The 27,064-nt window shown below is 37.1% G+C and overlaps 1 protein-coding gene across 2 annotated transcripts in view; it reads right to left on the bottom strand.

The window, feature by feature from the left end:
* Window positions 1-27,064, bottom strand: part of plxna2 (plexin A2) — a 259,815-nt gene that overhangs the window by 131,328 nt on the left and 101,423 nt on the right. For both annotated transcript variants that reach the window (XM_028452432.1, XM_028452433.1), the window contains exon 4: window positions 6,808-6,942. In XM_028452432.1, the coding sequence (XP_028308233.1) occupies window positions 6,808-6,942 (135 nt within the window). The remainder of the gene's footprint in view (window positions 1-6,807; window positions 6,943-27,064) is intronic.

Below are 27,064 nucleotides of genomic sequence, written 5' to 3'. Positions count from 1 at the left end.
GTCAAACCAATCACTGTCGTCCTTGTTTGGAGAAAAAACACAGATCCGTCTACTGCACATGTGTCAAACACAAGGCCAGGGGGCCAAATCTGGCCCTTTAAAGCTCCCAATTTGGCCGGCAGGAGAAAATAAAAAATGACTCGTGAAAATCACCAACCAATTCAGTTGTAGATATCTCAGTTCCTCCAAATACACAAATTCAATGAAACTGTATTTTTTTTCCCATGCCTACATCACATGATGGCAGCCATTTTTAAAATTTATATTGTTGTAAATACTCGATTTTTCCAAAATCCTACTATTTTCCTAAAAATATTCCCCCAAAATTTCAGCAAAGGAACTGATATCTGTCACTTATTGTTTGGATATTGCTGGTGCTTTGCGTACCTTAAATAATATTAATATTATAAGTATAAACTAGGGCACCATAAAAATATAATTGCTGATTTTACTGCCTGTGGCCCACTTGAGATTAAACTGGTCTGTATTTGGCCCCTGAACTAAAATGAGTTTGACATGATTATTGAAGTCTTGATTTGATAATAAAGTGATTTCCAGTGTAGTATAGTAGTATGTAGTCATTGAGTTTGTAGTGTATCTGTGTCTTTGTCTGATGAAAAACAAAACAAAAAACCATCTCCAGTCGCTTTAACAAAACATTCCGAGTTGTAGGATTTGATGATCAGATTAGTTTATCTAGTTAAAATAGATCCTGGTCCTTTATCATCAGTGACCCTGGTTTACAGCTTTATCTCACAGAACATTACAGACTAATGTCAATCCTGAGAGGTTTCGTGTTGGAGACACTCCAGCTTTCCCATTTTCCTCTTTTCTAAGCTTTTAAATCCAAGGACAAGTTGTTCAGACCATCTCTGTAAGTGGATCAGGAGATCCGTGGAAAAACCCAAACACGCTAAGTAAGAGAAAGTCAAAATAATCTCACCAAAACAGTTTATGTCGTGGTTTCAGTTCAAAGATTGGCAGCTTTCCAGCAACACACAGAGGAATCACAGCTGGGATGCTAACGATGCTACGCTAATTCCTGCTTGTTGCCTGAAAGATTGTCAAAGGGTCTCAAAATTGTGATTAGAGTTTGGAAACATTGGTTTTCTTCCTCGTGTATGATCACAGGGTTCCTGCAGAGCCTTAGAAAGTCTTAGAACGCGTTGGATTCATTCATGTAAAAAAATTAGCATTAAAATAATCAGACGTTAAATGATAAAAGCAGTAACAACAAAAACTAGCAGCAGAACAGAGATGTGGCGTCAGCGCAGGCTAAAGCTCATTTAGGGTGATCATGTTCTGATCAATAAGTTGTTATTGTCAATTGAAAGACGTGAAAAAAAATCTGAAATCACCAGTGGTGACTCCAGTCAATCACCTTTATTATGCATTGGATCAATTTGTGCCTTAAAAATCTCATCAAACCTTCATAAAATCTCTCACACATTGAAACAATGAGAAACATCTCCTAGAAATTAAAACTATAACAAAAAACTTAAAGCTCATACTACGTTCACGCCAAACGCGTTTCTGGCGTCCAAACTGTGCCGCGCGCCACGAGTTGGACGTTTGTGCTCATTGAGGGGCTTCTCTGTTGCCGGTGGTGTTCATATAATGGATGATATTGTTGTGATCAGTTACGTTCATATTTCACCCAGTGACTGTGACGTGGTGGAGAACATTGTTGTGTTTCAGGTCAGATGTATTTAGGTGTGACTCTGTGTGTGTCCACTGTGATGCCCCAAAAGTTCAAGAATCTCAACTCTAGTGTCGGAGGCGCCAGACGCACGTCAAAAGCTGTTCACGCGCCGCACAGGAGACACCGTACAGACGTACAGCAGGATCTCTCGACGCTCCTAGAAGCGCGTCCACCATATCTTGTCTATGTACATCTGAATGTGCCATTACAGAACATTGAATAATCAATAAATGTACACTTTTCAATTAAATACATTATTTGGTCTATTTTAATCACTCTCTCTCTTATACTTTAGTCTCTCTTTCCGTTTTCCTCGTGTGTGATGATTTTTTAATGATTATGTCACGTGACAGTAAAATGACTGTAATGACAACAGTAACTCCTTAGGTTTCAGAAACTGGTGGAGTTTCAAATATTACCGAACTTACGGTATTTTATATTAACGTGTTCCCTCGGATGCGTTCAGGGTCGCTGGGAAACCTGGACAATGTCATTATTGATTTTGTAAAATATCCCTGAATAAGACGTGACAAACGGACACGTGTGGGTAAAACCTGACGTATGGTCACCCTGGGTCACTTCACATGGACCTCATGGGAAAATGTAAACACAATATTTGGTCGTCCAATTAAATATATTTCCACATGGCTGAAGATGGTGTATTTTGTGCAAGAAATGCTTTAAACTCGGGACGATGGGAGTCAATATACGAGAAAAAAAAAACATGCATTGGGGCGACAAATTAAAAGGTGTTTGCTGAAAGTGAATGAAACATTTCAATGTTGCAGAAAAAGATTTTTGCTCTATTTCTGTTTCAACCTTTTTTCTACTCGGGTCATTTGTGGAAAAGACAGGAAGTAGAAAAACTGTACGATCAGTTTAACACAGAGGGATGTACAGTACATACAGTATACATGCACATGGAGCATGACTCAAACATGAGCAGTGAGAAGTGTCTTGAGGAGGAGTACCATGGCCAGAATCCAAATCCATTCCACACACACACGCGCGCACGCACACACACACACACACACACACACACACACTACATCCTACTCCTTCTCCTATTGGAGGAAACTAGAACAAGCCTGCGCTCAGAAGCCTTGGATGAAGCGCCAATGACCTTCTTTCTGTAAGGTTGCATGAGTTGAACACAGAAATCATGAGCTCAGCATGTGTGTGTGCGTACGTGTACGTGTGTACGTGTGTGTGTGTGTGAGAGAGAGAGTTTTAATAGAAGTGCCATATTACACACGTGGAGCTTCCTATGGATAAATCACAAGCTGAGAGCCTGCCCCGTTACGTGTTTCAAGAATGTCAGTAATGATGTAGCACCTTGGAGGAGGCTGTGGGAGCGCGCACACACACACACACACACACACAAACACACACATACGCACACACACACGAGAAAGTCAGTGAGCCGGGGTTTTTTCATCAGTTCCACAGCGCTGCGTCACGTTGGGCCGATCTCATCCCACCACATCATTAATATGGTGAACGTTATCGTCATTAAAGCCGAAAAACAAAAACAGTGTTGAACATAGGCGACGCGTCATGGATGGAACGGTGAAACCAAAGAGCCATTAGACATGCTTCAAGGTGAGCGAGTGTGTGTGTGTGCGTGTGAAAATAGGAACAAATCAACTCAACAGAACGCAGTGAGTGTGACTCAGACAGGAAGTGGAATAAAGACAGTTGTGTAAGGGAATGTTGGATGGAGTAAAGTTTGCCTTCCAGAGTCAGCGCGACATCTCGGTACGGACAGATGTGTGGAACTGCTGCCACATGTGGCCTTCAAAACAAATACACAAAATAAAATGAAATGATTCCTAGAATACACAAAACCACAAGTGAAACACACAAAGCGAAAAAACACACATTCTAAACATATGTAAAACAACAAAAACAGACAAAATGACAAAATACACACAAAGACCAACAAAAATACACAAAATGACATAGATATCACAATAAAAAAATAAATTAAAAAAATGCAAACAATTACAGAAAAATAAACAAAAAATGACAGGAAATGAGTTTAAAGATATGCAAAACATTTAGAACACATAAAATGACTTAACAAAAAGTACACAAAACGACTACTAAAACACAAAATATACAAAAGCAGTCCAACAATTTTACAAACAACAACAAAATACATAAGTTGATTCTGAAAATACTTAAAACGGAAAATAGAATACACAAAATGTTTAAAAAAAACTTACAAAACGACAATAAAATACATGAAATGAGAAAAAAATACAAAAAATGTCTCTAAAAAGACAAAAAAAAAAAATGCACAAAATAACAAGAAAATAAACAAAATGACAGGAGAATACACAAGATGACAATAAAAATACACTTAATAACAGAAACATACACAAAAGGACTGCAAAAAAACTAAGAAAACATAATAAATAACAACAGAAATGCAGAAAATAACAGAAAAACACACAAAATAACTTCAACAATTTTACAAACAACCACAAAATACACAAGATGACTCCAGAAACTCACAAAACAATAACAAAATACATAAAATGACAAGAAAAAAAAACACAAATGTCTCTAAAAAAGACAAAAAAGTGACAACAAAAATGTACAAAATGACAGGAAATTGAACAAAATGATGGAAGAATGCACAAAACAAAAACAAAATTACACTTAATAATAGAAAAATCTAGAAAAGAACTGGAAAAAAACAACAACTAAAATACATAAGATGACAAATAAGACAATGAACGACAACAAAAAAGCACAAAATACCCAAAAGAATTCTAAATATTTTACAAAATACATACAAGGATTCAAGAAAACACAAAATGACTCTAAAAACCTACAGAGACAAACACAAATAACACAATAAACGACAACAGAAATGCAAAAAAATGACAAAATAAACAAAACAAAAACAAAAATAAAAATAATGACAGAAAAATACAAAAAAAAAACTGCAAAAAAAGTAGAAAACCATAACAAATGTAGCCGAAAAGCCTCCATCAACACACACACAACAGACAATAGCCTTTGTTCTGTCATTATGACTCACACACAGACAAGTATCGCTGCACACGTTAATAAAATAAGTCACATGTGAGATCATCAGAGACGTCGACCTCTGACCGTTTCACACTAATTAGTTCATCTTTAATCGAGCGTGTCGTCCAATTTGGGTCGGATTTCCTGGAGGTACGAGGAGAAGTCGCTCTGATGAAAACATTGATGTCACATTAACCTTTGACCTCCTTCTGAAGCTCAGCTGAGTGAGCATTTACGTCTGATTCATAAAATGTGTGTGTGTGTGTGTGTGCAGTACGGTGTATCTTTGTGTGTGTGTAGCTACTGCCTTACATATTTTTGTTGTTATATTGTGTTCATGGAGTCATATTTGTGCATTTTTGTTGTTGTTTTGTGCATTTTTTTGTTTTTTTTTGAGTCAATAAGTAGATTTTTTGCAGTTCTTTTGTTTGTTTTTGGAGTCATTTTGTCATTATTGTGATCTTTTGTGTTTTGTGAGTCATTTTGCGTTTTTTTTTTGTAAATGGTAAATGGACATGATTTATATAGAGCTTTATCACCACTGTAACAGTCTCATTCACCCAATCACTCTCACATTCACACACCAGTGGGACAGGACTGCCATGCAAGGCGCTAGTCGACCACTGGGAACAACTTAGGGTTCAGTGTCTTGCCCAAGGACACTTCGACACATAGTCAGGTACTGGGATCGAACCCCCAACCTCTCGATCAGAAGACGACCCACTACTTGTGTAGTTTTTTAACCCATTCTGCAGTATTTCTGCAGTCATAATGTCTGTTTTTCTGGTATTTTATGTATTTTTGTGTTTTGTATGTAATTTTGAGTATTTATACAGTCATATTTTATGTTTTTCTGTCATTTTGTGCATTTCTGTAGCAATCTGTAGTTATTTTGTGTAAAATGAATAACAGTTGTTAAATGTATTAACCGTATTCTATTCAACATGTTTGGTGTGATTGCAGGAAGTTTAATAACCAGTAAAGCATTTCAACAGTAAATGTTTCTGTGTTTTCACTGTAGTGCAGACGCTGATCCTGAATCTGAAAAGTGTTGCTTGTTTAAAAATAAAGTTGTTGCTTTTTATAAATTCAAACAGCAGGTGAACTAACAGACCTGTCACTCCTTATGTTTGCTTTGGTTTGAGTGTCTGGAATAAAAAGAATCATTTACACAGCAGGTCGTGTTGGTTATGAGCTAAAGAAAGTAAAAAAAGATACACATGATATTCTATCTGACTACAGGAGCCACTACGTGTCATTTTGGCTACTTTTCTTTCATTTTGTGTGTATTTTTGTTTTGTTCTTTCTATTTTGTATTGTTATTTAGTATATTTTTCTGTCATTTTGTGTGTTTCTGTACTTGTCCTGTGTGTTTTGTGATTAAAGTTTTGTATTTTTGTTGTTATATTTGTGTATTATTGTTGTAGTTTTGTATATTCTTCTGTCACTTTGTGTGCATTTGTTGTTTTCTGTTTATTTTGAGTCAATGAGTGGGTTTTTGCATTTTTTTTGTTTGTTTTTAGAGTCATTTTGTGTATTTTTGCAGTTTTTTGTGTATTTATGCAGTCATATTTTATGTTTTTCTGTCATTTTGTGTATTTCTGTAGTGATCTTTTGTGTATTTATGTCATTTTTTTGTGTAATTTTCTGCATCTATCAAAATTAGACTGTTTATTTCTTCTGCCTGTTGGACAGGAAACTGTCACAGCTTTACTCACAGATGGCTGCAGGTAATGTTGGAGAAAGAGACGACGAACGGAATTCCCATTCTTTTTGCAGAGTCAGTCATAAATAAAAAAAAAATGTTCCATTTCTTCTCATGAGCTGATTCTTTCCTTAGTTTTTTTTTCTGCTTCTGTTCTATTCTTCTGCCACTTTCTTCCGTCATCCTTCCTTTTATTTCCTTTCTTTGTCCCTGCCCTCATTCATTATCAACCTCTATCGTAGTGTCTCTCCCGCTGAGCCATCAGGTTATTAATAGTCACCAGTAGGAGGTGGATTAGGAGAGCGAGAGGTGACACACACACATTTACACACGTTTTACATATGCAAACACCACCTACCTGTCTCTCAGACATCACGTAGAGGTAATTGCGGTCCAGAGAAAAAGCCATGTCTCTGAGGACGGGGCTGCTGTCCTTTATCACAGGTATTGTCTCGTACTGGACGCCACCATGAGGAGGTCCATCTGCACGGATCTGGAATAACAAAAATAATCCGTTACATTTCTACACCCAACCGTTACTGAGTAAATGATTATTTTGTGATTATTTGTAAGTTCATAAGTGAGATGTTTACTGTACACACGTGCAGATTTTACACAGAACCTAAAGTAAACACACAAAGATAAATGAGAACACACAGACAAAGATGACAAAGAAATACACAAAATAACAGAAAAATAAACAAAAAACTTCAAAAACACACAAAATGACTCACAAAACACAAAAGAGCTCTACAGAATTACAGAAAACCATACAATATGACTGCATAAATACACAATATGACAGAAAAATACACAAAGAACTGAAAAAAATAACAAAAATACACAAAGTGACTCACAAAATGCTAAAATATCACAATAGAACAGAAAATCATACAAAATGACCGTAGAAATGCACAAAATGATAGGAAAATACACAAGGAACTGCAAAAATACACAAAATGACTCACAAAACACAAAAAATCACTAAAAATATACAAATTGACAGAAAAACAAAAACAAAAACAAAATATGGCTCCAAAAACAACCAAAAGTACTGCAAAAACCCACTCATTGACTCACAATAAACATAAAACAATAAATTCACACAAAATGACTGAAAAATATACAAAATAACAACAAGAATACACAAATATGACTCAAAAAACACAATATAACATCAAAAATACAAAACTTTAATCGCAAAACACACAGATTTTATACAGACGCTTTTGTGGAAAATAAATTAACTTGTGGAAGATTTAGTTTCTTCCTTTTTAGGTTTATACATGATAGGTTTAATGTATTCAAGGGAACTGTGGCAAGATTTATTACCAAAAATAAACGTGGGGGGGGGGGGGGGGAGTAACTAGTAACAGCATTTCTACTTGAGTAGGATATGAGTTAAATTGCAGAGGACAAATTTCAATATATATGTGTAACAACATACTGTATATACATGACAAGTAAAGGCTTAAAGCCCAGTTTAATTCATATCAGTACTCGTTACACAACCAGTTTCTAGATGTCTGGACAGTAAACAGGTGATTGACTGTATGATAAAGTGGTGCAGGGTTTCATGGACGGGGGTCAAACTTTAGAGAAACGGCTCAGAAAGCTGGTCTGATGGTCAGTGAAACCCAAGCACTGTTTTCCTTCCTGGTTCTGCTGATGAATGATTTATTCCCTCAGCTTTGAACTCCAGGCCAAAACTACCAAATACAATACAGCAGTAGACTAAAGTATCTCACTGACTGAGACGAACCATGACACCGCCATGGTTAGCTCTGTATTCTCCTCATTAATCAATCTCAGATGTTTCAATGACGTGAGCGTGGGACGCTGGCACACATCACTATTCTCTCGTTTCACCCTAAAACCTGATAAGTTCACGCAGCGGTTCTCAATCTTTTTAGGCCGCGATCCCCAAAATAAAGGTTCCATTGAGCAGGGACCCCAAAATAATGGTTCCAGAGAGCAGGGACCCCAAAATAAAGGTTCCATTGAGCAGGGACCCCCAAAATAAAGGTTCCAGAGAGCAGGAACCCCCAAAATAAAGGTTCCAGAGAGCAGGAACCCCCAAAATAAAGGTTCCATTGAGCAGGGACCCCCAAAATAAAGGTTCCAGAGAGCAGGAACCCCCAAAATAAAGGTTCCATTGAGCAGGGACCCCAAAATAAAGGTTCCATTGAACAGGGACCCCAAAATAATGGTTCCAGAGAGCAGGGACCCCCAAAATAAAGCTTCCAGAGAGCAGGGACCCCAAAATAATGGTTCCAGAGAGCAGGGACCCCCAAAATAAAGCTTCCAGAGAGCAGGGACCCCTACAGTAGCTGAAGGTGGTTGAACACAGACATGAACATTGAAGAACAGTCATGTGGAGACAGGACCATCTATAAGGGGGAATAAAGGGGAGAGATTTTTGGGGTCCATCCATAAAGTCAGTAAAATGATGGTCCATTGTTTTATGAATCTGTGATAACCACATTTATTTATTCATCTGAATAATATCCACTGTTATCCAGGAACGTTTATTATTATTATTATTATAGTCATCTTAAAGATGGAAATCTTTGTTTAAATCACAAATAAAATGGGTTCAAAGTGACTAAAAATGGTGGAAAAGGTGGTGAAATGGGATTTTAAAAACCACAGAAATTGATAAAAAGTTGCAAATTAGAGTGGACAAAAAAAGTAGTAAAAAGTGTCAATATTAGAACAATTAGTTTAAACAAATAAGGGGCATGACAAATGGTGAATGTGGTTAAATTGGCAAAAATAAGCATGAAATATGGTGAAAAGAGGTTTAAAGTGACAATAATGGGTCAACATATGTGACATTGGGTGAAAAAGTGGTGGAAAGTGTTTATAAGTGCTGAAAATAACTTGAAAGTCGGAAAAATGTGCAGAAAACTCATTGAATTATGATGAAAAAGTGTCAGAAATGGGAGTAATGTAACAAAAATACATTAAAAGGAGCAAAAATATGACAAGAAAAAGTGATGAAAATAGGTTAAAATATGGAAAGTTTGGTGTAGTTGCAGAAAAAGGGCAAAAATAAGCAAAAATGTGGTAGTTGTGTTTGTTTTCCCTTTGGTAAAACAAAGACATCTGAGATTTAATCATAATATATAAGAAGTGAGAACATTATTCTTGTGGTCGCTGGAATTGGTGACAGGAGTGTTAGTGATGTACCCTGGTGACGGTTTTTGCAATTTATCGAAAAACACATAATTGTCAAATAAATTTACGTCAAAGCATTTGTTTACGTAACGTGTCAAATGAATGGCCTGGGGGCCAATTCCGGCCCTTTAGAGCATCCAATTTGGCCTGCAGAAGAAATCAATCATTATGTAAAATGTAAATGATCAACTAATTTGATTGTAAATATCGCAGTACCTCAAAATACACAAATTCAAATAAACTTTACAATAATTGCTTAGGAATCACAAATTCATATCACATGATGGCAGTTGTTTTTAAAAGCAAATTGTTGAGGTTTTCCCAAAATAAAAAAAAATGAATCACAAAATCAAGTACATTTAGGTGATATGTAACTTATTGCTTGGATATTGTCTGTGTCTCACACACTTTTCATATAATTTAATCGTGGAAGTGCAAAGTAGGATATACTGTATGATTGTTAAAATGCATTGTTTTCTGTGGTTCAAACAGGTCTGTATTATATATACAGTATAAACCACTGGTTTGTGTCATATCTAGAACTAAAATGTTGACAATGATGAAACACTTCATCAACAAAACAATTAAATCTATTTTAACCATCAGATGACAGAAAGTGACAAAAAAATGATCAAAAATATTTTTACTTTGGGAATAATTTTGTGCAAAATTGTCCATAACATCATCAATACACACAGCAGAGTATTATACTGTATAAAGGTCTTAAAATAATCCCAGTTATTTCCCCCAAACTCATAAAACAATACTTTTGACAAGAAGAAACAATTATTGAGTGAATATAATTCCATAACTGACATTTCCCCCTAATTTTTTAACAAAATCGAAAAAATGAAAATTAACTGAAAATTAGAATTCCAGCGACCACAAGAATAAATTTCTTACGTCTTCTTTTTAGAGTCATTTTGTGTATTTATGCAGTCATATTGTGTGTTTTATTTGTGTCATTTTATGTATTTTTCCAGTGATCTTTTGTGTTTTGTGAGTCATTTTGTGTATTTTTCTGTATTTTTCATATTGTATGTTTTTTCTGATATTTTGTGTGTTTACTTTGGGTACCGCACATCAGACTATTAAAATACCAATATTTCAATAAAACTATTTCAGTCACTTTGAAATCTATTTTGGCCGTCAGATGACAAAAAGTGACAAAATAACAGTCAAAAATATTGCAACTTTACAATCAATTTTGCACAAAATGGTCCATAACATCGTCAATATACACAACAGAGTAATATTTAAGGTCATCCCAGTTTATTCCAAATTTTGGATTTTTTTTTTTTTCCCATTTTATCAAAAACATGACATGTTCATTATGAACTATATTCATGCAATAATTGTTTCTTCTTGCCAAAAGTATTGTTTGATGACCTCGGGTGTGTGATTTTTTTCTGGTGCTGGCCTCAGACCCTCAGACGTCTCTATCATCCGTCCATTCCCGCCCGCCTCCCACCACCCAAACATTTATCCATCCATTCAGAACGTGACAGCGACAAAGAGCGTCCCCCCTCCCTCTGAACACAGAGGGTAAAATCAAGGTCAAACTTCTGTCAAAAACACATCGACTGGAGACAAAAGGGAATACGGCAAACATGCCATAGTGTGTGTGTGTGTGTGAGTGGATATGAATGCGTGACCAACTGCTGGAGGGTCAAGAAGGAGAAACGTGATACAATTTCACAGAAAAGCCCCCCCGAGCTTTGCCTTCAAAGCTTCAGAGTTAGAGAAGTAAAGGAGCTCAGAGTTTCCACCGCTGACCTACATTTGACCTTGGCAGGCTAATCCAAACAGTGAAGACGGGACATATGTGAAAACCATATGTAGGAGGAGAAAGACAGGATGTGGGGGCCGTGCCAGTCTTCATCAGTGGGGAGGGAAACCTTGGCTAGGAGGACGTTCAGCCATAAAACATGTGGGCGTAGGACCAGACCAACGATGTTCCGCTACTGCTGTGTCAGTGTGTGTGTGTGTGTGTGTGTGTGTGCAGTCCCCGTAGGAGCGTATGTCGTGCTGTGATACGTGTCCTACCACCACGGATCATAAGATCACCCGACCTTCCTGCCCTATGCTGCAGTTCATCTCAATCACAAAGTCTCTCACCACTGTCCAGGAACACACACGCACACACACGCACGCACACACACGCACACACACACACAAGAGTGTATAAGTGTTTCCGAGACAAAAGCTTTCATTGAAATCCCTCACACACAAACACTAACACAAGGGTTACTGTATATACGTTAAGACCAAAATGCCCTGATCAAAGTTTTTGGTTTTTTAGCCACATCTTCTTTTATTCTAATTAATCTGAGATTTACATTACTCACATTTGTACGGTGGCCCTAAAAGCTCACATAAAAAAACACAAAATGTATCCCATTAATAGATGGTTTGTCTTTGACACCCCCCACTGCTACTGGTACGTTTACCAAAGTACACGTACGTAGCATCTAAGGGTTAGGGTTAGGTTATAACCCTATATCGCAACAATTTTTAGGGTTAGTATTAGGTTTAGTCTTAGTCACATGACCTAAACTGGCCAATGAAAGGCGCTGTGTACGGTATATTGATATGACAACCGTACAGAAAGCCACCGCCATAAAAAAATGTGTTCAGATTAAACTAGGTTCTAACATTTAATGAGACAACAATGTGAATTATAATTTCTAGAACAAATCTGTACAATTCCACCGATAATCCCGTGAAAAACCTTCCACTGTGTGTTATGGTTCGTCTAGTGATCGTGTTATCATATCTGAAGTGTGTTTTAATGTGTTGTGATGAACAAGCGGTTCAGATTATTATGACTACGTACAAATCTGACAAGGCTCTGGTACAAGGGCAGATAAAGCTGTTGGTGTATTAGTTCAACTGGTCACCAGTTTATCTGGTGACATGTCACGGCAGAAACATCTACAATCATACGGCTGTTGCTAAGGGTTAGCAGTGTGGCTAACGTTGCCCTTTCAACTTAATCTTATGTGATTTTAGCATAACATCCTGTTTACATAAATTATCTGAAGCATTAAATAATTACAATACAAATTAATAACAGTAGTTGACTCTATTAACAATATTTAGAATGTTTGGTATGATTTCAGGAAGTTTAATATCTAGTAAAGATGTTGAAACAGGGAAAAGTGTCATTTGAAGTTGGGTCAATCAACACAACAGAAAATGATGAACCCCACAACGCAACACAAAACGAAACGAAAGCGCATACAGATACAAACGCTCCCCTTAGGAGAGCTCTTCTTCTCTGCCTCATTGTCTACTACCAAACCGCAGAGGTAGAACTGTCACCCCCAGCAGTTACATATTTTTTTCAGGTCACAATTGTTTTTATTGTCTTTTGGTAAACAAAAGAGGTTTACATCGACATCTTTAACTTTTCCTGATTATTTTGAGCAACCAAAAGCTACTAAATGATTTAAAAATCTACTAAATGATCTAAAAATCTACTAAATGATCTAAAAATCAGGCTAAATGTTTCACTCTAATAGAAAACAATGGGATGTTTACAGGCAGTGGGGCCATGTGACATCATCAGTCACATGATTTCAAGATGGAGGAACACAGGCTCTAGAACTGTAAAGTAGTCCCATTTTTAAAAGTTATTAAAATGAATATGGTGCAAAATAATGTGTGTTAGAAATCAATCTAACAAAAAACTGTCATCAACATCCCCCGTCAAAAAAAAAAAAAAAAAAAAAAAAGAACAAAGGCAATAACTCTGGAAAAAATAATTGTGCGCTTCTCATCTTCGAACTCTATCAAGGTATTGATACCCTAAAGCCACACACCAAATGTGGTTATCCTATCTTAAACAGTTTATGAGAAAAGCCGTCCCCTTTAACTCAGACGGAGCTCAATCCTATATTCCCTTCCACAATTTGTGGCGGGGGATAAAAAATACCACTACACAAAAAGTCCGCTCGCTTCATGCTAACGTCTATGGGAAAACCCATGTATATGCTAATGCTAACATTTACCGCGATCGGCAGTGATTTATATAACACACCATTTATGCTTAACTATCACAAACACAATCTAAGGAGTGTTATTAAACAGTACACGTAAACATACTCACAAACATATGTTTTTTCAAGCCGAAAATACAATAATTTAGTTAGTAGAGACCAGTAGACCATGGGCTTTCAAGATGGCGACTACCGACTACTATGGCAACAGTGGTAGGTCAAAACACACAAACTCACCAAAGTAAAAAAAAAAACGGAACAAGGGCTTTAACTCCAGAAAAAATAATGCGTGCTTCTCATTTTCGAACTCCAGCAAGGTATTGATACCCTGAAGCCACACATCGAATTTAGTTATCCTATCTTAAACAATTTCTGAGAAAAGCTGTCCACTTTAACTTGGACGGATGGACGGAACCCAAACCTATATTAATATTAATAATAATAATAATAATAATAATAATAATAATAATAATAATAATAATAATAATAATAATAATAATAATAAGTATATTTTAAAGGTTTTAGGCAACAATTGAAAAAAAAAAAAATCTAACAAAAAAGTGAAAAACTACCACTTTAATTGGTCAACTATGGACCAAAAATAATCCCCCTCATAGCTGTGTTAAACTAAGTTACGCACGTTGAAATAAATAATGTAAAAAGACAGATTTGTTAACTATTGAAGTACTTATTGAATGCATCATGACTTTAGTCACGTTATAACAGACAAAGGTGCAGACAGAGAACAAATTGTCCTCCTGCTGACACAGAAAAAAAAGAACACATCCAGGCACGTTTTTGGGCGTAGCTTCAAATATTGCTGAGTGTCATTATTTTCCCAGTTTTCGAGATGTTGCAAAATGTGGGAAGAAGTTCACACAAGCTGCTGGGATTAAATAAAGGTTGCAGAAATCCTCCCTGTTCACATAGTGTGGAGCTGATTAAGACGTTTGTTCCTGTTCCTCCACCTTCTGTTGCTGGTTGCTTTTTTTTTTTTTTTAAACTCGTAAAAAGAAAGAAAGACTGAACAGTTGTGGCATTTAAACCCTTCTCACCATCCCACAGTGTGCACACAAACACAAACACACACCCACATCTGTTGCTTCTCACATTATCCAGCACCGCGCTTCTATAATAGCTGTATATCTGGTAAAAAAAAAAAAAAAAAAGTGTCACGTTCACACGTACACACACACACACACACACACACACACACACACACCCGCGACACTGTGAGGCAGCCAGGATTTGTGTGAAGTGGGTTTGGTACTTGTGAAGTACTTTAAGAGGAGGGTTGGCCTCAGGGTGACAAATGGGAAAACCAATGAAGTCTAATGGATTAAAAATAATTCAGTCACACTTCCATTTGTGTTTAACACCATTCCCAACTATCTACCAGCAGAGCAGACGTGTCCACTTTACTATGAAGAAGGGAATCGGTGACCTGCCTCTACATTTTCTAAAATACAATATAAAAGTAGCATCAAAAACTGAAGAGGTCTTGAAGTATAAAAATCCAGTAACACTTGATGTTTTATACATAAAGCTGACATTACGCTGTCATTAGCATGACTCAGGTGTCATGAAGGATGTCTTTATGTGCCATTCGCTAAATTACGACACTTTTGGAGCTATGTTGGCACATTTTGGGTTGGGTGGAGGGATCTGGAGCCTCATGTGGCTCTTTGACTCTTTTGCAATGGCTCCCTATAGCTTTAAAAAAAAAAAGTAAATAAAATAATGAATTGTTATTTCTTACAAACATTAACTTCAAATAAAATTATGATAAAACAATTTGTGAACCTAAAAAGGGTTGGGGATAGGGTTAGCACCCCCAAACTGACATTTCTTTTAATTATTTTACCTCCCTCATTACATTGCCTTTTTTATTATTAAGATATTTAGTAATTCTTGTTCTATTCTATATAGTTCTATTGTGTTGTTTGCACACTGCGTTCTTTGGTTTTAAGATTTTTGTTGCAAACTAAAGTAAAGTCCACTCCTGCCTTGGGCACCGAATGACTGAAAGTCACCATTGGTTCTACTATAAGGATAGTGCTATAGTGACATCTAAATGAACAAAGAGTGTCCCAACAGTTCTAACTATTCAAGGTATTAGACAATAACTCTAAAATGTCCATTTCCCTTTGGGCTGCGTTACGTTAGCATTCAGCTAGCTCTCTCTCCAGTGCTTAAACCCATCCCACCTTTGGCCCTTTACACCCTACATTGTTGATGCGTAAACAGGTTGATTCACTCCCTCCAGCCACTCACACACCATCACAGCATCTATTTTCAGACATCCCGTCCAATCAAACGAGCCCTGGACGCCCCCAGAGAGCTGTCCTTTGGTGTGACCTGGTCTAACACCGTTCTCCATTTCAGCACCAGAGCCATTAGATATTCTCCCTCCATCACCAGTGTCTGAGAGCTGGAACCCAGCAAAGCAACAAAGGGTAAAGGTGAAGATGAATGCCAGCGTTGGGAAACAGCCAACATGTATCCCTGAGGCTCCAAAGGTCTGACATCATATTTTTAAAGAAAAAACGGGCAGTTTGAAAAGAAGAAAACTGAATCTTTGTTGACATGGTGGATCTTTGTGGGCGGTAATGATCCTTGGTTTCCAACCGCTGTAGAATGAAGAAGAAGAAGAAGAAGAAGAAGAAGAAGAAGAAGAAGAAGAAGAAGAAGAAGAAGAAGAAGAAGAAGAAGAAGAAGAAGAAGAAGAAGAAGAAGAAGAAGAAGAAGAAGAAGAAGAAGAAGAAGAAGAAGAAGAAGAAGAAGAACTCATACTAATATACTACTCATAAAAAACATCTCTCCTTGTCTTCCATTCGTTTTGTAACTCTTTTGTAAATAGGGCTCTTGTTTTGAAGTTAACAGGAAGTTTAATTCGTAGCACAATGAAGTTTCTGAAAATGTGTGACTATAATGTGTTTAAGTGAGTTTTATGGATGAAATGAGCACATGTTGATATTCTACTTGGTCACTTTCTCACTTCAAATGTTTTCAGAACTTTCAAAGTAAAGGTGGAGAATAAACAGAGATATTTAGCATCAGTGTGAACAAGGTTGTTGTCCTTGTAGGTTCCAAATGCATCTTGGGAAACTTGAAAGCACACTTCAGTGGGAACGCTCATCATCCTAATCATATTTATAGTATACAGAGGACAGTATATACTCATTGGGTTTGTAGTCGATGGTACGTTAGTGTGACATTTAAAACAGTCTGAATCTGATTATTTCTCTCCATTGTTCTTTCTACTCAGTAACAGAGAAACAATAGCAAAGGCATCATTATCCCTTCAGTACAAAGACAAACTAAAGCCTTTCTAGATGAATAATAACAATAATAAAAGGATCCACAGGCTTCTTTAAAGCTCACAGTGGAGCTTTGCTTGCTCTGTGTATTACATAAAAAATAATAATTCCAGCCTCTACTGGTGCTTCTTTTATAAATCGCTGCATGGTGTGTGCCAAGAAACAAACGATTAAAGCTTGATGTGGCTCCAACTCATGTACAGAACTCAAGTATAGATCCACAGATGTCATTTTTTATTGTGTTCATTTGATCGTTTGTTGGCCCTAAAACTGCCACGGGTCGTAAAATGCGTTCGATCAACTTAAACCAAAGCAAAACAGCTCTGGAAGAAGAAAGACTAGCCTGGATAATTCACAAATTACTCAAAATTCATCTTTAGGTGTGTATACATTGGACAAATCACTTGTGTACTTTGTACAGTAACGTAAAAGGATTGTTGAAGCATGGGCTTGGCAGCGGGGTAACCATGGCAGGACCATCAGAGCCCTCCTAACGGGGTGACCCAGGTCGGTGCCAATGGGCCGGTTTGATCAGGCCGTGTAAGGATCCCAGAAAAAAAAAATCGTTTGAAGATCGACCAAACTCCACGTCCAACCACCTCATTCTCCCTCCACGGCTCCGCCCACTCCGCTCTCTCAGGGTCTTTGTGGTTTTGAACACTTTGCCAGACACTGGAACCCCCAACTGTGAGAGCCTGTGAGAAGCAATTCAGTTTAAATGAAATGTGCTGAATAAATCTGAGTGTGTGTGTGTGTGTGTGTGTGTGTGTGTGTGTGTGTGTGTGTGTGTGTGTGTGTGTGTGTGCGTGTGTGTGTGTGTGTGTGTGTGTGTGTGTGTGTGTGTGTGTGTGTGTGTGTGTGCTGATGCTCAGAGGGAATCTAAACCCATGTGGAAAAATCTAAAACTATGGTTTTCCTTTAGAGTCCATGTTTAGAAGGACCTCCGATGTTCACGGAAAACGAAATGGAAATCATTGAAATTACTTCCCGTAACAGAAACAGATATGACATGAAATATACCCTCACCTACACATGATGCTACTTTACCATATTTATCCCCATTAAACAGGTGGTGAATGTGTTTAGATGAGAGAAACAGACAGACATGTCCAATCTCGTACTAAATCTGTCTCACGGCATCGATTAATCAGTCAATCTCATGAGATTTGGTGCCATCTGAGTGTATTGGCCAAATATTTTCGGTCTCTCACCGAAAGTCGTCGACCGAAACAGGATGTTGGGATGATGCAAATAAAAAGCGCAGTCAGTGTCTAGAAACGGGGCGACTTGTTCACGGACAAAGTGTTTTCTGAGCAGAGTTTGAGACAGAGCAGTAAGTGCGTTTTATGTTTATGTATCACGTCGTTTGCGATGTTCATGGAAAATGGAACGGAAGTCATGGAAATTACTTCCTGTAATAGATATAGACCTTCATCTTCATGTTTCACTTTAGCATATTTTTGTGTTTTGATGAAAGAAACAGACAAAAATCTCAAACTACAAAGTCTCGCGGGACCGATTCATCAAAGTCAAAATCATGAGATTTAGTGCAATTTCAGTGTATTTTTTGCTTGTTCAACTAGATAAATCCCCATTAAATATATTTGGCCTCATTGTAGGATGTTTAGTTTGTCAGTAATATCTGGTTATGGACCAAAAATTAGGCCGCCAAAAACCGAAAATGCACTTTTGGGTCATTTTCGGCTGAAAATTTTCGGTCTCTCACCGAAAGTCGTCAACTGAAACAGGATGTTGGGATGACGCGAGCAAAACGCTGCGGTCAGTGCACGTGCTTGTCTAGAAATGTTTTCTGAGCAGAGTTTGAGACATACAGTAGCAGTAAGTGCGTTTTATATTTCTGTGTCACGTTGATTGCAATGTTCACGGAAAATAAAACAGAAATTATGGAAAATACTTCCCGTAACATTAATAAGCCCTCACCTACATTATGCAACTTTAGCATTTTTGTGTTTGGATGAGAGAAACAGACAAATATTTCAAATCTCGTGCAAAATCTCACGCTACAAAATCCTGCGAGACCTTCGTTGTCACAGTTAATCTCACCAGATTTGGCGCAATTTGAACATATTTCTTACTCGTTAAACTAATAAATGCAACGCCTTCATGTAGGGAATTAAATGATGTCCGTAATAAGGAACTGCAAGTTTTACACGATTGGATTTCTTATAATAAGTTAGTCCTCAACACTCCAAAAAACAAAAAGCATTTTAATAGGTTGAAGACATAGGTTCCCTTGTAGCCCAAAGTTGGATTTATAGTTGAATAAGGTTTTCATTGAACAAGTGAAGAACGTCAAACTTCTCAGTGTAATGTTAGATTTCAGCCTTATTTTTACCCTTTTTTTGTAACTACACTAAACTTACCATATTTCAATGTATTTTCATCACTTTTTCAAGGCATATTTTTGCTCCTTTCAATGCATTTTGTTACGTTACTCCCACATCATCACATTTAAATGCCTTTTCTGCACATATTTTCCACTTTCAAGACATTTTTGACACTTTTTCCACCACTTTTCTCACCTAATGTTGCTAATGTTGACCCATTATTGTCACTTTTTACCTATTTTTTTTTTGCCAATTTAACCTCATTCAAGATTTGTCATGCTCATTATTTATCCGTTTAAACTGAACGTTCCTACTTTTTCTGCCATTTTTAAGCCAATACTGACACTTTGAACCCTTTTTACCACTTTTTCTGTCTATTTTTTTACACATTATAGTTGATGTCATTGTCTGTTCTGTATTTGTATTTTATTGCTGTTACTCGCTGGGTAATAACTGGTTACTAAGGTACCAGCTAATGCTAATGGGGACCCTTAATGAAAACAAAAAACAAAACAAATCCTCATTAAATATATTGGGCCACATGTCAGTAATCACGTCAAATCAGGGAAAGCAAATAACACAGCATGGAGTGTAGCTTGAAAAAAATCAGAATATTCAAAAAATGTTTTGCTGAAAGAGAATAAAATGAAACTCGCAGAGGGATCACTTACTTTGTTTGCTTATTTAAACCATTTCCAACAGTTTTCTTAGTGTTCAGACTCTTATTTTGAATGAATGTCTCCCATTTATGGCTCAGCTGTGAACCATTACCTTAGTCCTGTTTTCTTTTTGGATTTGAGTAGAAAACCATTTTCTAGCCTCGACCTTGAGGGAGGTTGGGAGTTCTCAAACTGGACACATGTGTGTGTGTGTGTGTGTGTGTGTGTGTGTGTGTGTGTGTGTGTGTGTGTGTGTGTGTGCAGCCTGCCAACACCAAAACAAGTCTATGAGAGGGTTTTTACGTGGCAGAGTGGATTCTAACCCTCCACTTCAACACCTGCGTCAACATTAGTGGATTCAATCCCAACTGAAGGTTTTCTACCTACACTTCTGTCCTGGAATAGTAAAATACTGGATTAAGGTTTGTAAACTGTGTTTTATGACGCCGACATCTCTGACACCTGAAACAAGGTATAACATGCTAAAGTGATGGCCCCGCCCCCCCACGGCGTCTGTAAACGGCCTTGGGTTTGATGAGCAGATGGCGCCGCTCCGTACCTTGGGCTGGATGACGGTGACAGACTGCTGACGGAGTCTTAAACGCAGCCGAGCTTGTCCGTGTCCATGATTTGAGAGGCTAGTGTGTGACAGCACGGCTGCTTAAAACCACGTCAGGTTCTGCCTCGTAAGCAACTATTTTGTGTAAAGAACGCGCTTTTTCTGACAAACGCTGTCCGTCAATCGTCTTGTTTTCTATCTGGAAAGAAAACGTGTAACACAAAGTTGATAGATGAAGGAAAAGCCTTGGATGACATTTGTAAATTTGTGTTTTTCATGCTATACTGGTGAGTATTTTGAATTATAAATGTGTCTGTGTGACATCTTTCTGAATAGACTTTATTGAATTAAAATGATCAAGATTTATATCATATATCGCCATTTTGAGAAAAAATATCGATCTATGAGTTTTGGTTCATATCACCCAGCCCTAATACATATACGTACACACATATTATACATAAATATATTTACATACACATGCATATACCTGACATATACATGATATTAAAATTTTACTTTTTAATGTATACTACGACACACATTTCATCAATTTAATTTTAAATAATAAAATAAAAACAAAATATAAAATGGCAATTTAATTTAATACTAGACTTCATCACAATATATACCTTTGATTATGTTTATTAAGTATGAATATATTTTATACCATTATATACATACTATATATTATTGCTATCCTAGGTTCTTTCTTACACTTATTATTGATATATGATTTAGAAAAGCTTTTTAAACTGGTTTATGTTGCTGCGTTGTTTTATTTCAACATTTAAGCCAGAAGTAGGCAACTTTTATCACAGCGGGGCCACAAAAATGTGTTATTTTTCATGTTTTTCTTGTCTTTTTGTGTAGTTTTGTTGTCATTTTCTAGAATTTTGTGTATTACTGTTGTCGTTTTGTGTGTTTTTGCAGTATTTTCTGTGTTTTTCTTTTGTTTTTCACTGTATTTTCCTGCAATGTTGTAATTATTTGTGTATGTATTCTTATCATTTTGCACATTTACTTTAGGGGCCGCATGAAAATAGACCGAGGCCGAATGTGGCCCCCCGGGCCGCCTGTTGCCTATGTCTGAGTTATATATACTCATCCTTTTCAGTGTTGTTAAGGCATAATGTATCTCTCTCAAAAATAACTTTTGGAAGTGAACCTTTGGTTGTTATATAAATAATGTGGACAGTTTTGAGTTGAGGTCTTTTATTGGACATGAAGGCGCTAAAGCAGGTGCTAGGTGTGCTAACTGGTCACAGGACAGTGGATGAAGTCAGTTTTCTTTAAGCAGTGTGTGTTTCACAGTGAGTGGACTGGACGGGTAGCGTGAGTCACACCAACAGGTCCAATATTCATCATCGACTTTTATGTTTTACAAGACAAGCAAAAGAAAAGCTCCAGTTATGAATCTTAGTTTGAAATCCATTCCGTGTGTTCAGGTGAAGTTATTCAGCTCTTTCTTTTCTTTCCGTGCACACTGAGCAGAAACACTGACCCTCGCTCCGTCTCAATAACGCACCTAATCCATCACTGGCATCAGGATGAAGAATCGCGGCGTCAGCGGCGACGCACGCAGTCAGAAACGTGGCGAGAAAAACACGTGTGAGACGACTACGATCGGCTTGTTTTGTTCCTCTTCATATTGTACCACACAAGCCTTCATGTGGCTCCAGTTAGCAGGCGTTATTATTCACTGTGTGTCAGACTGAGGCTGGGGGCCACGCTGAGGACGGGGCAGGAAGAAGGAAAGGCCAGCAGGAGAAAATGGATGGAGGTTGTTATTGTGGAGGAAAATAATAAAGTGTGAAGAAAAGAACAAAAGTGAGCAAGACGTTGATGCTTTACGTGAACTTTTCCTGACCCGGTCTATACGGTGGAACCTTAAAGTACCTAAACACGTAGACAGCAGGAACACTAATGGAGGAACTTTAGTTCTAACGCACTTCAGGCGATCCTTTGTTCTCATCAGACAGAATAACTGTCACCAGACTTCATTTGCACATTTGTTGTGTTTTTTATGCCATTGTTGTTTTATTTTATTTTATTTTTTTTTCTCATTTATGTCAGTCCTACAGTCGTATATTTTGTACTATTATCCTATGTTGGTACATTGTTCTCATAGGAGTTATTATTATTTTTCTTTAGTCATGGAACTCTTCCTAGGATAATAATGCAGCACTAATGACATGTATGTCATCTCATAGGCACAATGTCAAGAATGTGCAGTCGACCTTTTTTGGAGCCAAAATGTCAAGGTCAAGGTCAAGGACACGACAAGAAAAAACAACAACATTTTCCATATCTATTTGTGTACTTTTGTTGTCATTTTGTGTAATACTGCCGTCGTTTTGTTCATTTTTGGAGTATTTTCTGTTTTTTTCTCTTGTCTTTTACTGTATTTTCCTACAATGTTGTAATTCTGTATTTTTCTCTCATTTTGTACATTTACTTTGGGGGCCCGAGGGCCGCCAACAGTTGCCTATGTTTGCCTTAAAGGTTTAATATGACAAAAAAAAAAAAAAAAAAAAAAAAATGATGTAATCAGTTTCAAGTAAGTTAAATGAACGTATCTGGTTTTACAGTGTTGTTGTTGAATATCAAAAACAAATTTTCTATTAATGAGACTCATAAACAATCATTAAAACGTCTGATCGCTGTAGATCTCTAACCAACACTTATCAAATTTAATTCCGCTGCCATTTCTCTCCGTCACGTCCCCTAAACACAACTATATCAGCACTTTCCAAATGGAAACCCAGCGAGCGCAGCGTGTATTAGAGGTTAGTGGTGGAATGAGATCAGGCCTGAACCCTAATCAGCGCAGACACACACATTAAGCACGGCAGTGAAATGTGAAGCCTATATTTAGCTCCACATTAGAGCAGAGAGCCGCGTGCTGCTCGTGGACGCCGGCCAACGGGGTTCAGGGAGCCAAAACAAGGGGATGTGGTGGGAGGTGCTTTTTGTGCTTAGCTCCACAGAACCAGACTCACGGGTCAGTGGGGGAGGAGGAGAGAAGTGTCCCAGTCCTAGTGGAGAGAGAGAAAACTAAATAACAAGGAAAAGTGCTGACAAGGCAAGAAGTTCTGCTTTGGTGGTGGGATCAGATTAAGTGAAGAAAGAAGTTTTTTTTTTTTTTTTATCTTTACCGCACATTGGTTTAAATAATGTTTCTCTCTCTGGGTGTCCTGGTGTCAGAGCTGACGGTTCCTAATCTGTGGTCCGTGGTTCAACCAGCCTGTGATCCTCTAAAGTTCTTTATGTTCATTCACTTCCTGTTCACTAACCACAACCACATTCTTCACTTTTTGATTATTAAACAAACATTTCATTATTACATTACACGCCTCAGCCCTTCATACGTCTGATGGATGTTTCCACTTATATTTAAAGTTGTTTTTGGAGTAATTTTTCTCCCATTCTGTGTTTGATTTCTAATGTTTTTGGAGTCAATTTGTGCATTTTTGTTGCATATTTTTTCATGTTTATATTAGTAATCAACTCGTGTTTTGGGAATTAATTTTGATATTTTGTTTATGCTGTGGTTTTGTATATTTTTCAGTCATTTTGTGTGTTTTTGCTGTTGTTTTGTGTATTTTTCAGTCATTTTGGGATTTTTTTTTGTTGTTTTGTGTGTTTGAGCTGTTATTTTGTGTATTTTTCAGTAAATTAATGTGTTTTTCGTAGTCAGATTGTATGTTTTTAGTCATTTTGTGTGTTTGTTTTAGTCATTTTGTATTTTTTTAGTCGTTTTGTATGTTTTTAGTCATTTTGTGTTTTTCTGCTGTTGTTTTCTGTATTTTTCAGTCATTTTGTATGTTTTTAGTCATTTTGTGTGTTGGTGTTTTATGTATTTTTCAGTATTTTTTTTTTTTTGTAATTTTGTGGGTTTTTTTGGCCATGTGTGTTTTTCAGTCATTTTGTGTGTTTTCCAGTCATTGTGTATGTGTGTTTTGAGTCATTTTGCATGTTTCTTGAGTCATTTTGGGCCATAGGTTGCCCATGTCTGGAAATAGACTGTTTTAATAGAACGCTAAGAGAAAAAAGAGGAACTACGCCTGTTTAATGTGAACACAAAGGTAAGATGAAAAGCAAACACCTCCTCTTATTACAAACGCAACACACGACTATTAATGGTTACAAGCAGGTGATCACAGGGATGCCACACAGGCTACATCTCAGGTGCTGCTTTTAGTTAAATTCAAAGTAAATCACACAGATTTAAAGCAGAAAAGTATGTTTTAGGCAAGAAAAAAAACCTGCAATTTGTTCTGATAATTTGTAAGATTTAAACGTGGGCCAAGGCTGACGGAGAGCAGTGAGATAGAAGGAAATTACAGGATCCACGCAGCTGTTTAGAGTTTAAAAAAAGCTCCTCAGTGAGACGATGATACCTGTGAAACATAAAGTCATTCATCCATACATTCCATGGTGTGGGAGATGATATATATGATATATAGTACTTTAGGTGTTTAGTATGTGACAGACATACAATGGATACACAAGTGAGACATTATGAGGCCAAATAAACCTTTACAAAACTATAGGTTACACATTTAAATCTTCTGATTTAATACATGTTCTGGTTTTCTTTAAATACTGCTTCATTTACTTTAACTTGTCATTTTCCGTGAAACCTTTATTGTTCAAACTTCCCTTGATTCAGTGTTGCCATAGAAACAAACTGTTTTTGATGCTGCATTATCAGATGAGACCAAAGAGTTTTATTCATATGTCGTATACATGATTCATGTTTCATTTTAACTTCATTTTTGCAGTTTTGGATCTAAATCAAATAGAAACTTTGTTTAATCAATATTGCTACAATTGTGTTCATTAACACATACTTTTCTGCTTTGTCGTATTGGATATTATCTTTTCTTGTCAAATCTCATCTTGTCTAGTTGAATCTTGTCCCGTCTTATCTTGCCTTGTGTTGTCTTTCTTTATCATGTCTTGCTTGTCTTATTGGACGTTGTGTGGTCTTGTCCAGTTGGATCTTGTCTCGTCTGTCTTGAATATCATATATCCTGCCTTGTCTTAGTCTTTTCTTGTCTAATCGAATATTGTCTTGTCAAATCTTATCTTGTTGGATATTATCTTGTGTAGTTGGACCCCGTCTTGTCTTACTTGTTTTATCGGACCTTGTATGGTCTTGTCTAATTGGAGCTTGTCTTGTGTGTCTAGAATGATCTTATCCTCTCTTTCCTTGTCTTAGTCTATCTTCTCTTGTCTTGCCTCTTCTTTTCGGATATTATCTTTTCTTGTTGAATCTTATCTGTTTTTATTATTTTGGATCTTGCCTTATCTTTTCTTATCCAGTTGAATCTTGTCTCATCTTATCTTGTCTTGTCTTGTCTTACTTGTCTTATCTGATCATGTGTGGCCTTGTATAGTTGAATCTTGTCTTGTCTGTCTTGAATTATCTTGTCCCCTCCAGCCTTGTCTTAGTCTAGCTTTTCTTGTCTTATCCGATATCATCTTGTCAGATCTTATCTTGTGGGATATCATCTTATCTTGTCTGATGTTATCTTGTCTTACCGTGTCTTATCCAATCTTGTCTAGTTGGATCTTGTCTTGTCTCTTCTTGAATTATCTTATCCTTAGTCTGTATTTTCTTGTCTTATCGGTTATCGTCATTTCTTGTTGGATCTCATCTTATTTTATCCTTTTGAATCTTGTCTTTTCTTGTCTTGTCTAGTTGGATCTTAACTTATCTTAACCTGCTTTATCTTGTCTTATCCAATCTTATTTTCTCTTATCCTGTCTTATCTAAGGAGCCCATGTTTCAACCGTTGAAGCAAAAACCATGATAAGACAACATTGAGTTGTTGCATTGGGTATTTTTCACGTTGAGTATTATTGAGTTAAAGTCAGTTCTAATAGGATAAATATTGATTTCTTTTGATTGCTATTGATGTTTCCTTTTTGCAAAAGGAAAAAAGACCAAATGTTGAAATAAAACTGTCCATTTCTTTAAAGTCGATGTAAAATCCCAAACCACACACACACAATGACCTTTGACCTCATGCCTACTAATTTCCCAGTAACCCTTGGATACTCGGACATTCCTTTGTATGAGGAGCGTACGGAGGTGGTGTGGACACCACATTGAGAACCTTTGACCTTTTATTGACCAGCAGGAACAAAGTAAGAGGGGGCGGGGCCTATCCAATCAGTGCTATTCACCCACATAGCGATGCTACTGATGAAGAGCGAGGGGGCGGGGCCGTCTGTCTGACCCCATTCAAAACGCTCCCAATGAAAATCAGGCCAAAGCCCCTGAGCTGGACATGGGTTACCATGGTAACGGCTCCCCCCCATAGGCACAATATCAGCAGGAAATCAACTGACAGCGTGTGGCCGCGTGTTGAGAAGCTGAGGCTGATATGTCACGATTGAAATGAAGATCAACTAAGAAGCTCCATCCATTGGAAACATTAGAGATACAGTGTGTTCTCAATAAGGCTCAATGTTTTAGAACCAATAGCCGATCAATTACAGATCAAACAGTTTGGTTTTACAAAATAAAAGCCTGG

The sequence above is a fragment of the Gouania willdenowi genome, chromosome 7 (assembly GCF_900634775.1).
Source record: "Gouania willdenowi chromosome 7, fGouWil2.1, whole genome shotgun sequence".
Lineage (NCBI taxonomy): Eukaryota > Metazoa > Chordata > Actinopteri > Blenniiformes > Gobiesocidae > Gouania > Gouania willdenowi.
This window is presented reverse-complemented; position numbering and strand designations above follow the sequence as displayed.